We start from the raw sequence: 12,553 nt of genomic DNA, 5'->3' as shown, positions 1-12,553 counted from the left end.
TCATGAGGAACCTTTACATAGATCAAGAGGCAGTTGTTCGGACAGAACAAGGGGATACTGATTGGTTTAAAGTCAGGAAAGGTGTGCATCTGGGTTGTATTCTTTCACCATACCTATTAAATCTGTATGCTGAGCAAATAACCCCAGAAGCTGGACTGTATGAAGAAGAATGGGACATCGGGATTGGTGGAAGACTCGTTAACAACCTGCGTTATGCAGATGACACAACCTTGCTTGCTGAAAGTGAACAGGACTTGAAGCACTTATTAATGAAGATCAAAGACCAAAGCCTTCAGTATGGATTGCACCTCAACATAAAGAAAATAAAAATCCTCACAACTGGACCAATGAGCAACATCATGATAAAGGGAGAAAAGATTGAAGTTGTCAAGGATTTCATTTTACTTGGATCCACAATCAACAGCCATGGAAGCAGGAGTCAAGAAATCAAAAGATGCATTGCATTGGGTAAATCTGCTGCAAAAGACCTCTTTAAAGTGTTGAAGAGCAAAGACGTCATCTTCAAGACTAAGGTGCACCTGACCCAAGCCATGGTATTTTCAATCGCATCACATGCATGTGAAAGCTGGACAAGGAATAAGGAAGATCGATGAAGAACTGATGCCTTTGAATTCTGGTGTTGGCGAAGAATATCGCATATACCATGGAATGCCAGAAGAACAAATAAATCTGTCTTAGAAGAAGTAAAACCAGGATGCTCCTTAGAAGCAAGGATGGCGAGACTGCGTCTTACATACTTTGGACATGTTGTCAGGAGGGATCAGTCTCTGGAGAAGGACATCATGCTTGGCAAAGTACAGGGTCAGCGGAAAAGAGGAAGACCCTCAACGAGGTGGACTGACACAGTGGCTGCAACAGTGGGCTCAAGCTTAACAATGATTGTAAGGATGGCGCAGGACCGGGCGGTGTTTCGTTCTGTTGTGCGCAGGGTTGCCAAGAGTCGGAGCCGACTCGACGGCACCTAACAACAACAGCGTGCTCATCAAAAGACTTTACAAAAAGTAAAAAGAGAACCTACAGACTGGGAAATGTTTTTTGATAACAACATAGCTAAGAAGGGTCTAATCTCTAAAATATATAGAAAAATTCAACAACAAACAAACAATCCAATCAAAAAAATGAGCAAAGGACATGAACAGACACTTCACCAAAGAGGACATTCAGGGATACAAATCAAAACTACCATGAGATACCATTTCACCACTGCAAAAATGGCAATGACCAAAAAACAAAACAAAACAGAAAACAGCAAATGCTGGCAAAATTTTGGGGAGACAAACTCTTACACACTACTGATGGGATTGTAAAATGGTACAACCACTATGGAAAACAGCATGGTGCTTCCTCAAAAAGCTAGAAATAGAAATACCTTATGATCCAGCAACCCCACTCCTAGGTATATATCCTAGAGATGTAAGAGCAGTGACAAAAATAGACATATGCACACCCATGTTCACTGTAGCGTTATTTACAATAGCAAAATGGAAACAACCTAAATATCCATTAATGGATGAATGGATAAACAAATTGTGAGTACATACGTACAATGGAATACTATGCAACAATAAGGAATAATGATGAGTCTGCAAAACATCTTATAACATAGATGAATCTGGAGGGCATTACGGTGAGTGAAATAAGTCAAACACAAAAAAGAACAAATATTGCTTGATACCACTTTTATAATAAGTCAAGTATATGCACAGAAAGCAAAGTTCTTTGACGGTTACCAGAGATGGGAAGGCAAAGTTCTTTGATGGTTACCAGAGATGTGAAGGCAAAGTTCTTTGACGGTTGCGAGAGATGGGAAGCCAAAGTTCTTTGACGGTTACCAGAGATGAGAGGGCAAGGGAAGGGGAATCATTTACTAGAGAGTAAAACCAAAACCAAAACCAAACCTGTTGCTATCAAGTCGATTCCAACTCACAGCAACTCTACAGACAGAGTAGAACTGCCTCATAAGGTTTTCAAGGAACAGCTGGTGTATTCGAACTGCCAACCTTTTGGTTAGCAGCCTGAGCTCTTAACCACTGCACCAGCAGGGGTCCTACTAGACAGCAGACACATATTAATTCTGGTGATGGGAAAGGCGATACACAATATGGGAGAAGTCAGCACAACGTGACCAAGGTTAATGAAGACGCTGAGAGGTACGTAAGAATAAAGGACAACTATGGTGAGTAAATGCTATAACATATACAATTTTGCAGCAACAGTAATAACAAGCAAAAAATAAGTGAGTGGTTACATATGTAAATATGTATGCTATATTTGTGGGTGTATGTATACACATGTTTGTATGTGCTGCATATATATTCATATACACAAAAAGCACATACGAGGCAGTTATGGATACTTACAAGACATATCCAAACACCTTGTCGGATTGATTTACTGGGTTTGAAGGTTAGGACCATAGTCTCGTGGGACAACTGGGTAAACTGGTATAACTTAGTTCATAAAGATAATGTTCTACACCCTAGTTCGGGTACATAGCGTCTGGGATCTTAAAAGCTTGCCAGTGGTCTTCTAAGATACAACTATTGGTCTCTTCCCATCTGGAGAAAAGGAGAATGAAGGAAACCAAAGACTCGAGGAAGAAATCAGTCCACAGGACTAACGGAACACGTGAACCACAGCATCTTCTAGCCCGAGACCAAAAGAACTAGATAGCGCCCAGCGACTACCACCAAACCCTTCTGACCAGGGACACAAATGAAGGTCCAGGTTAGAATGGGAGAAAAATGTAGAACAAAACTAAAATTTACAGACTTACTGGACTGAATACAGACTTACTGGATTTACTAGAGGAAATCACAAGACTATCACTCTAAGATACCCCTTTAACCTGGAAGCCACTCCCAGAGGTCATCTTCTAGCCAAATAATACACTGGCCTATAAAATAAATACCCGGGAGGAACGTACTCCTTTACACAATCAACTATAAGAGATCAAATGGTCAACATTTACCCAAAAGCAAAGATGAAAAGGCAAGGAAGGGCAGGGAAACTGGAAGGATGGAAACACAGCAGTCGAGGTAGAAATGATGAGAATGCTGACATGTTGCTGGGACTGTAACCAATGTCACAAAACAATTTATGAATCACTAAATGGGAATCTAACTTGCCATGTAAACTTTCACCAAAAACACAGCTAAAAAAAAAAAAAGAGGATACACCTGGCACACAAAATGGACCAATGACCTAACCATAACCTAAAACCATAAAATTTATAGCAGAAAACATACGGGCAAAGCTTCAAGACCTTATTTTTGACAATGGATTCTTATATATAAAAAAAAAAAAAAAATTTTTTTTTTCAACATATGACACCAAAAGTACAAGCAACAAAAGAAAAAATCATAAATTGAACTCCATCAAAATTAAAAACTTTTGTGCATCAAGGAACTTTATCAAGGACATAAAAAAACAACCTATAGAATAGGAAAACTTCTGGTAACCATACATCTAATACAGGTTTAACATCCAGAATATATAAAGAACTACTATAACTCAACAACAAAAAGATAAATAGCCCAATTAAAAAATAGGCAAAGAACTTGAATAGACATTTCTTCAAGGAAGATATACCAATGGCTGGTCAGTACATGGAAACGTATGCAACATCATTAGTCGTCAGGGAAATGCAAATCAAAACCACAATGAAATACCACTTCACACCCAATAAAAACCAAACCAAACCCAGTGCAGCTGGGTCTATTCCAACTCATAGCAACCCTATAGGACAGAGTAGAACTGCCCCATAGAGTTTCCATGGAGCGCCTGGCAGATTCGAACTGCCGACCCTTTGGTTAGCAACCACAGCACTTAACCACTACGCCACCAGGGTTTCCTCACACCCAATAAAAATAGGATGGCTATTATCAGAAAACAGAAAATAACAAGTGTTGGTGAGGATGTGATGAAATTGGAACCCTTGTGCATTGCTGGTGACAACGTAACGTGATGCAGATGCCGTGGAGAAAACACAGTTGGGTGGTTGCTCAAAAACACAGAATTATCACTTGACCCTGAGAAGCCCTGGTTGCGTAATGGTTAAGTGCTCATGGCTGCTAACTAAAAGGCTAGCAGTTCAAACCCACCCAGTGGCTCCAGAGAAGAAAAGACCTGGTGATCTGCTCGTATAAAGATTACAGCCTAGAAAAACCTATGGGGCAGATCTAGTCTGTCACATGGGGCCGCTATGACTCAAAATCAACTCGCCAGCACTTGACAACAACAACCATATGACCTAGCAATTCCACTCCAAGGTATATACCCAAAAGACCTGAAAGCAGGGACTGAAACAGATACTTGTACACCAATGTTCTTTGCAGCATTCTTCACAACAGCCAAAAGGTGGAAATGATCCAAGTGTCCATCAACAAGTGAATGGACAAATAAAAGGTTTTTATACAGATACAATGGAATATTATGCAGCCATAAACAGAAATGAAGTCCTGATATATGCTGACATGAACAGACCTTGAAAACATTATGCTGAATGCAATAAGTGAAACACATATGGACATATATTGTATGACCTCACTTATATGAAATACCTAGAATAAGCAAATGCATACAAAAAAAAATTTATTAGCAGTTATCAGGGGACTGGGGAATGGGACATGGAGAGTAATCGCTTAAGGGGTACCAAGTTTCTGTTTGGGGTGATAAAACTTTTGGAAATAGTGGTGATGGATGCACAACATGGTGAATGTAATTAATGTCACCGAACTGTACACTTAAAAATGGTTAAAATGGCAATTTTTTTTGTTACATAAATCATACCCTGATAAATTAAAAAAAAAAAAACACATTCCAAATAAATCTTAACTACAAATGTATTTATAGTCACTAACGGTATGGCTATCATTGAATCATGGCATTAGATACAGTTGTTAGTGTTTCCGCTCTGGGGGGCTCTGTAGACTCAGCTCCGCGTGGGTGTGGACTGAGGCTCCACTCTCCCAGCCACATGACCTCGAGCAAATTCTCCCATCCTCCCAACCTCAGTTTGTAAATGCTAAAGGTAGGATAACCTGCCTAGCTCACAGGCAGGTTGAAAAGACTACATGAGATTAAAGTCTCTAGTAAGGCTTCTGGCGCACAAAAGAATTCATGTTATTGCCTCCACCTTCTCTTAGCTTTGATATTGAATAGTTTTGTGTCACATTGTTTTCAGAATTAAAACCTGGAGAACAGATAAAAGATACAGTTTGCTTTCAAATGCTAAAATTAAGTTTAAATTTAAGATGACGTGCTTACCATCAATATTCTGATAATAGGAAAAAGTTACAAGAGATTATACTTAGTACAATCCCACTTTTATTATATTTAAAAAATTGATTATTGCCAGATGGTGGAAATAGGTGACTTTCTTTTTTTCCTATACTTTTCTGGTATGTCTGAATTTTGTATAAGAAGTATATATTTCTATGACAATTTCTAATTAGAAAAAAACTGATAGAAAATATTTTCCTATAGAATTATCTAGGAAAAAAATATGCTTTTATAAACTTGGAAAAATAAATTTAATATTTTTCAAAAGACATGAAGAAAAAAAGATAGGAAGTATACCAGTTTTTTTGTTTGTTTTGCTTTTCTAAATAACAATGTGGCTTAAACAAAGGAAAAATACTTCCCTAGTAGAGGAAAATTATAAATGTAAGCTCCGCAGGGGCAGGGATTCGGTCTGTTCTTTAAATTCACTACTGCATCTCCAGGGCCTGCCATAGAGCAGGAGCTTGGCAAATATTTGCTGGAAATAAACGTCCTATTTACTCTTACGCTACATTTCATTGCTTTGTATCACTAGAATATTGGCTTATTCATCTTTAACCCCAACAGCCAGCATATTATCTAACAAATAATAGCCACCAATTCAATTGTTTGCCAAATGAATGAAAAAGCAAAACAAATTTAATAAAAATTATTTTTAAAGCTGAAAAGTCCGTAAGAACTTGATAAACATTGCTCTTAAACACTACATCCATTCTGGACTGTAACCTCTACATACAGGATAAAGGCAATGACATCAAAGAAATGGGGGTATATTACCACTTCTAGATTTCATTATTTCATGTGTAAAAAGCTAATGATACCAACATTATTAATTTTGAGTCAGGAATGTATGTAATAGTATAAAAAAGAGAATATAAAAATTGTATAAATGAAGCTCTTTGTATAATCAAGGCCTACACAGCCTAAGTCAACAAAATAAACAAACAAAGGCAGGCCTACCTTGGGCCTCTTGGACCTTCCAAGTAACTGCTTCTAGGAGGATCTGGAAGCAGTCCACCTGACCTCACTGGCATGTCCTTGACTGCAGCTGAAGATTCCCCAAGTCCTTGTTCAGAAGAGAACGAGCTGTATGATGGAGTAGACTTATTCAGAGGAGCTTTAGAATTCACTTGTTCTGATGGGCCAATAGCTGACTGCATTGGAGGATGGTAAGTTGAGGGTGGGGCTGAACCAAAAGACACAGGAGTGGGAAGCAGTGCTGGTCTAGGTTTCTCTGAAACTTGTGAGCTCTGAGAACTGGAAGCTGGTGGAACTGGGGCTGTCGTTAACTGAGGAGGTATCCCCTGTGGAACTCCAGGGGGAGGTATTCCTGGAGGGGGTGTGGCCGAAGACAATGGTGGGAGGGGCATAACAGGTGGAGGTGCTGTTGAAGAGAGAGATGGTGGGGGAAGAACTGGTGGTGGCCCTGCAGAAGAGAGGGAAGGTGGGGGAAGAACTGGTGGTGGCCCTGTTGAAGAAAGAGATGGAGGCATCCCTGGTGGGGGCACAGAGGTTGGTAGAGAAGGCGGCATCACAGGTGGGGGCATGCCAGGTGGTGGCACCGTAGCAGGTAGGGCTGGGGGCATTACTGGAGGTGGTAATGATGGAGGCAGTACCGGGGGTGGCATTGTTGGTAGAGGTGGAGGCATCTGAGAATATGGAACAAAAGGAGGTGGCATTGACATGTTCCCCATGTACTGATTCTTCAGGTTTTGCAAATAATTGACTTTGTCCTGGAGATAGGTCTGAGAGGCTTTCATGTGTCCCTGCCATGTTTTCCACTGTTTCTCATACTCCTGAAGCTGATCTTTATGAGGATAGGAATGGAGTTGTTCCTCCCATAGCTGAAACTCTCGCTCCCATTCCTGGTAGAGATGTTGAAACTGCTGCTGCTGCATTTCATAGTGCCGCAACTGCATATCTACAGACATGGTCTACAGATAAAGGAAGAAAAATTATCTTAAAACATTCATATAAGAGAATTAATCACAAGCTAAAATATTAATGAATTAAAGACGTTTGAAGCCTGAAGAAATTAAAACACTAAAGACTTTGGGAAGCTAGGAATAAAAAAGAAAAAGGAATAGATTTGTCAAATTCTTTCAATGATCACTTTTCTTTCTTCTTTTGACTTACATTTATGTTTATCACAGAGTTAGAAAAATCAGCCAAACACTAAAGCAGATATCTACCTCATCAATGAGTATTTTTCAAGTGTTTCATGTTACCAAGTATCATTTTAAGAACTTGAAAGGTGATTTATTGTTATAAATCTATCAATACAAGATATTACCTCAAAGATATAAGAAAAACAAGTATTCAAGTTGCTTTATCTTTTATGGTGTATTTGTTTAGGGTTTTTTGTTGTTACCGTCATACGGTCTTTTCGGTGGATTATCGGCTTGTCTGCTACTGTAGTGGTCTGTATGTGAAACACGGGTTGACCTGTAACTAGGCAGTAAAAATCCTTGGTTCTTAAATCCCTTACCAACAGTACTCTAACATCTAGCCAGGGCTGGTGCCATCAGGAGACCCCATTATGCCCTCTCTCCCCAACATCATGTATTGTTATATCGCACTTCCCAAGCCCCCGGCAAATGTGACAGATTACTAGTTGGCATCCTTTGGGAAACAACTGTCAGCACTTGATATCTTTAGTGCTTGATGCTCGAATCTCTTTCAGGAATAGCAAACCCTTCAAACTCCTCGGGGCAGTTTCCCGCCTGCCGGCCGAGGAGGCACCTGCCTGCACGTGCGGCGGCTGCTGCACCAGCTGCTGATACTGTCGCAGGATCTGCTGTAACTGCGTGTGCTTCTGCATTATCCCCTGGTACTGGAAGCCGACTCGATGCTGCTGGTGCTGCTGCCAGTGTGCTGCTGCAGCCTGCAACTGTTTTAACCTGGCATCTTCTTCTGGGTCCTCAGACTAAAAATAAAAGAAAGAATATGTTTTTATATAAATCATAAAACAGCAACCGAATTAATTAAAAAAAAAAAAAAACTGAATATTTTATAAATATACTAGAAAGTCCAGAATCCTACATGTCTGGATGAATGAGATAAGCGATTCAACCTTCAGATAAAACACCTAGCTCTATCTCTACTGCTATTATGGATACTAATACAAGGGAGTTTAAAAATTCCATAGTCTTCATCGGAATAATAATCTCACCATTCCTTAAAAGGAAACCGTTTCTCAAGCAGAAAGTGAACCCAGGATTACTGTCCTTTTCACTATACGAGAGGTTTCCAAGGAAATCTCTTTTTCACCTTTGTCACTATGTACTGAAGAACTACAATCCAATCGTTATGTTTCAGTAAAGGTTCACAGAAGGCTCTTGGGAGAATAATGACCTTTGGACTAACGTGAGAACTTTCAGTGTGCCAAAAGTGACAAGAATTATCACATTTAATGCTTCAATGGCTCTATAGGAAATTGAAGCACAGGATAGTTAACTAATTTGCCTAAAGTTGCCACCAGCAAGTGGTGCTGCCTGGACTCCTGCTTGAGCAGTTTGACTCTAGAGCTGAAGCTCTTAACTATTGCCATGTGCCATCAACATTACAAAACCATCCTGGCACCCCTTTAGGACTTAGAGACACTCAAAGCAGAAGAGTGTCTAATTCTTTGCTCTCACTTAAACCAGGGAAAAAACTTTTCTACAACTGATAAGACATGTATCTATATGATTAGTCCACAAATAGCACTGTACATGTACTTTAAAAAACACATGTAAATATATATCTATGTATACAGATGACATAAATGAACCAAGAAAAGTCAAACAATTTAATAAACTACAATAATTCCACGGTTACCTGGGGTTCCTCAGGTGGGAGGGGAGGTGGCTCCTCCTCATTAGAGGGGGGTAATGGAGGCTCCTCCGATGGAGGGGGTTCTGCTACTTGACTAGTGACAGGTACAGTGACTTCTTCTTTTACCACTGGCTCTGGTGTATCCTTTGCTACCACAGGACCCTTTTTGTGTCCAGGCAGATTCACTTTTGTCCTCTGCTGCAAACTAAGCAGGTGCTGTCGGTACCAATACTGCTGCTGTTCCTAAAACAAAAGCCATTTTTAAGAATTTTAATTGACAATCCTTGTATCTCTGCAACACGGTTTGATAGGGAGTTACATTTGTGTCTGTATTCATGTATCTACATATAAGAAAGGCAAATCTGGACCGAGAAAGGCAAATAAGTAAACAAGATGTGAATCCATAGTAGGTGAGAGAAAAATATCAATCCGTCCCCCAAATTTATAAATTTAAATTAAACATGTTAATTCAACATACTTCTCAACTCTTAAAATACATGCTTTTGGATGTCAGAACAGTTTTTTGGATAAATGATCAAAGGAAACTCAGTACACTCACAGGTATTTATTTTTTTAATTGTAGTAAATACTTACATAACATTTGCCAGTTAACAATTTTTACATGTACAATTCAGTGGCACCGATTACATTCATCATGTTGTGCAACCACTACCATTACCCGTTTCCAGATCATTCCACACTATTGACAGAAATTCAGTGCTCCCTAAGCAATGACTCCCGTTTTCCCCTCCTCCCACCCCTAGTGATCATTAATAGGCTTGGGTCTCTTTACATTTGCCGATTTCATATAAGTGTGACCACACAATAGTTGTCCTTTTGTGACTAACATTTCACTCAGCATAATGTTTAAGGTTAATCTATGCTGTAACATGTACCAGGACTTCATTTCTCTTTGTGGCTGAATAATATTCCATTGTATGAATATGTCATATTTTGTTTATCCATTCATCTGTTGATGGATACTTAGGCTGTTCTACCTTTGAGCTATTGTGAATTGTGCTGCAATAAACATTGGTGTACGAGTTTCAGTTTGCACACCTGCTTTCATTTCTTTTGGGACACAGCTACTTATTTTTAATCTACCCTTAGTTTCTTTATATTTACCCACAGGGGGGTGTAATTAATGAACACACCTACTCTTCACTTATCAACTATCTCCTTACCCAACATTTTGCACTCACGACAACAGTAAAAAAAAATCTGACTATTTTGTGCAGTAACAGCATATGTTTGGCAGTAACCAATGCCGAGAAAGCTGGCTGTGATGGTTAAGGTTACACGTCAGCTTGGCTGGGCCATGATTCTCAGTGATTTGGCAGTAATGCAATAATGTAATCTGGCAGTTATATAATGATGTAACTTGGCAGTTATATAAGGATGCAGTCATCCTCCATTTTGTGATCTGATGTAGTTATCCTGTATTTTCGCATAATGCTGATTTTTGCATAACAGCCTGGTCTTTGGAACTTAACCGAGGTGTTAAGTGAGGAGTGGGGGTATAATCAAATAGTCCTACTTCTCTCTAACTCCTCTCCCCTTCAGTGCTATTCCCTCTTTTAAACACCTGTATATCATTAGTCTAGTCATACAGGTATGCACACATACATGAGAATGGACTGAATGCTTTTTACTTTTTCTAAAAGTCTTGGCTTTTTCTTCCAATTCATACTGTAATTTAATTTTCTGGGAGCTTATTTTGTTTCCATTTAAAAAAAATTACAACAGTAATAAGTCAGTTTGGAAAAAAATTAGAAAATACAAGTAAGCAATAATTAATTAATTAAAATCAATAAAAAATCTCACCACTTAGAAATAACTACAGGGTCAGTCCTCATTAATTCTCCGTAATTACAAAGTTGAATAATAAACACAAAACTTGTCATAATTCTAAAATTCACTAATCAACTGCCCTATGTACTTTTATGATTAACAACAGCATTTACTTCCACTTCAATTGTAAGGATGCAGGATTTTATGAAATTGATCAAAGTGATGTCACAGAACTTCTGAGCTCACTACTAACAGATGAGGATCTGGCAGAAGCCTTAACCAGTTAACAACCAAAGAGAGCTTTTACAACAGGAACTGGAAAAGAAGGATATGAGTGTCTAAGGTTGACAGTCAACCTTGGGGAAATTTCATAAATTATTTGGGAAATTGATAAATCCTAACAATATTTTTTGATACACCCAAAAATTAGATAAAAAGTGATATATAATGCTGCCATACAATTTTGTGGCACAAATTAAACACAGAAACCCAATCTATTCTTTGTTCACTCTAAGACGCCATTCATTTTAAGATAACAATTCCATTAAACATAAAATCAAATTATTTTCATCATTTTGGGCTTTGTTTTTCAAGACTGTGTCCCAATGAATTTTTTTTACTCATAATAAACTTTTGGTCCCTGTGCTAAATAGATTCATCTTACTTGGGCTATTTTCTAATCCAATTATCTTTGGATAACCAGGATTTTCTATATTGTTAATATTTTATTTATCACTTCCCAATTTTCCATATGTAAACAGATACACAAAATATACATAACACATAACTTTTTTTTCCTCCCTAAACATACTGTTTGTTACCTGTTTTTTTTCACTCCTAGAATATAATTTTCTGGGGGGAGAGATGTTTTACGCTTTTCTTATACCCTATTTGGTGCTTATGGTTGCTGATCAAATGAAGGCTTCCCTTCTAGGCCACTCATTTCAATGGCCCTGCAACTTGTTCCAATATGCTGGGAAGAACAAGTTCCATCTCACTAACTCATCTTGAAGTTTGGCCCATGATGGAGGTTTTTGTTTTTCATTATCATACGCAGAGTCATCAGTTCCTGGGATATAATTACTTTGACTAGCCAACATAAAAAAAATCAATATAACTGGGTATGATCATCAATGATAATTTAGTATTAAAACATTTTCAACTTTCTTCCATTATTTTAAGGAAATAGTGAAAATAGCAGCAGGCTTATGCTTCTTTTTATGCTTCAGCTCAAAAAATAAACTCAGTTCCTTTCAAATAGGAGACATTAAGATTTCTTTTTTAGTTTCTTTGAAAACATCACTAAAAAATACAAAGATGCAAACTATCTTTCACAAAATAGAAGTCAATGGCTACAGATATGAAGAAGGTACACATCTAGATTCCTTACCAATCTGCACCCACCTTATTCTCATGCTTCCTATCTTTGTCTTCAACCCAGACTGGGGCTAAGAAGAACCTTGTTAGAGGCTCAAGTGCTTGTTAATATACTGAGAATATGCCTCCTATGCCAACTTCTATTTAGTATGAACCCAATAAGCAGAAAACAGGTCGAATTCAATCTAAGGCCTAGCCTTCTGTGCATTTCTGAGGCTCTGCAAATGAATAATGATGACATCGCTCAGAAATGTCCTCAGTAACT

General features: G+C 38.5%; 1 protein-coding gene across 3 annotated transcripts in view; it reads right to left on the bottom strand.

Annotated features, from left to right (window-relative positions):
- YLPM1 (YLP motif containing 1) overlaps window positions 1-12,553 on the bottom strand; it is an 87,534-nt gene that overhangs the window by 57,433 nt on the left and 17,548 nt on the right. For all 3 annotated transcript variants that reach the window (XM_064292753.1, XM_064292752.1, XM_003408770.4), the window contains exons 2-4: window positions 9,124-9,363; window positions 8,051-8,230; window positions 6,265-7,238 (exon numbers count right to left, since the gene is read on the bottom strand). In XM_064292753.1, coding sequence (XP_064148823.1) covers window positions 6,265-7,238; window positions 8,051-8,230; window positions 9,124-9,363 — 1,394 coding nt within the window. The remainder of the gene's footprint in view (window positions 1-6,264; window positions 7,239-8,050; window positions 8,231-9,123; window positions 9,364-12,553) is intronic.

Source organism: Loxodonta africana, chromosome 10, assembly GCF_030014295.1.
Source record: "Loxodonta africana isolate mLoxAfr1 chromosome 10, mLoxAfr1.hap2, whole genome shotgun sequence".
Taxonomy (NCBI): Eukaryota; Metazoa; Chordata; class Mammalia; order Proboscidea; family Elephantidae; genus Loxodonta; species Loxodonta africana.
Note: the sequence above shows the minus strand (reverse complement) of the source record. Positions and strands in the feature narration are given on the sequence as shown.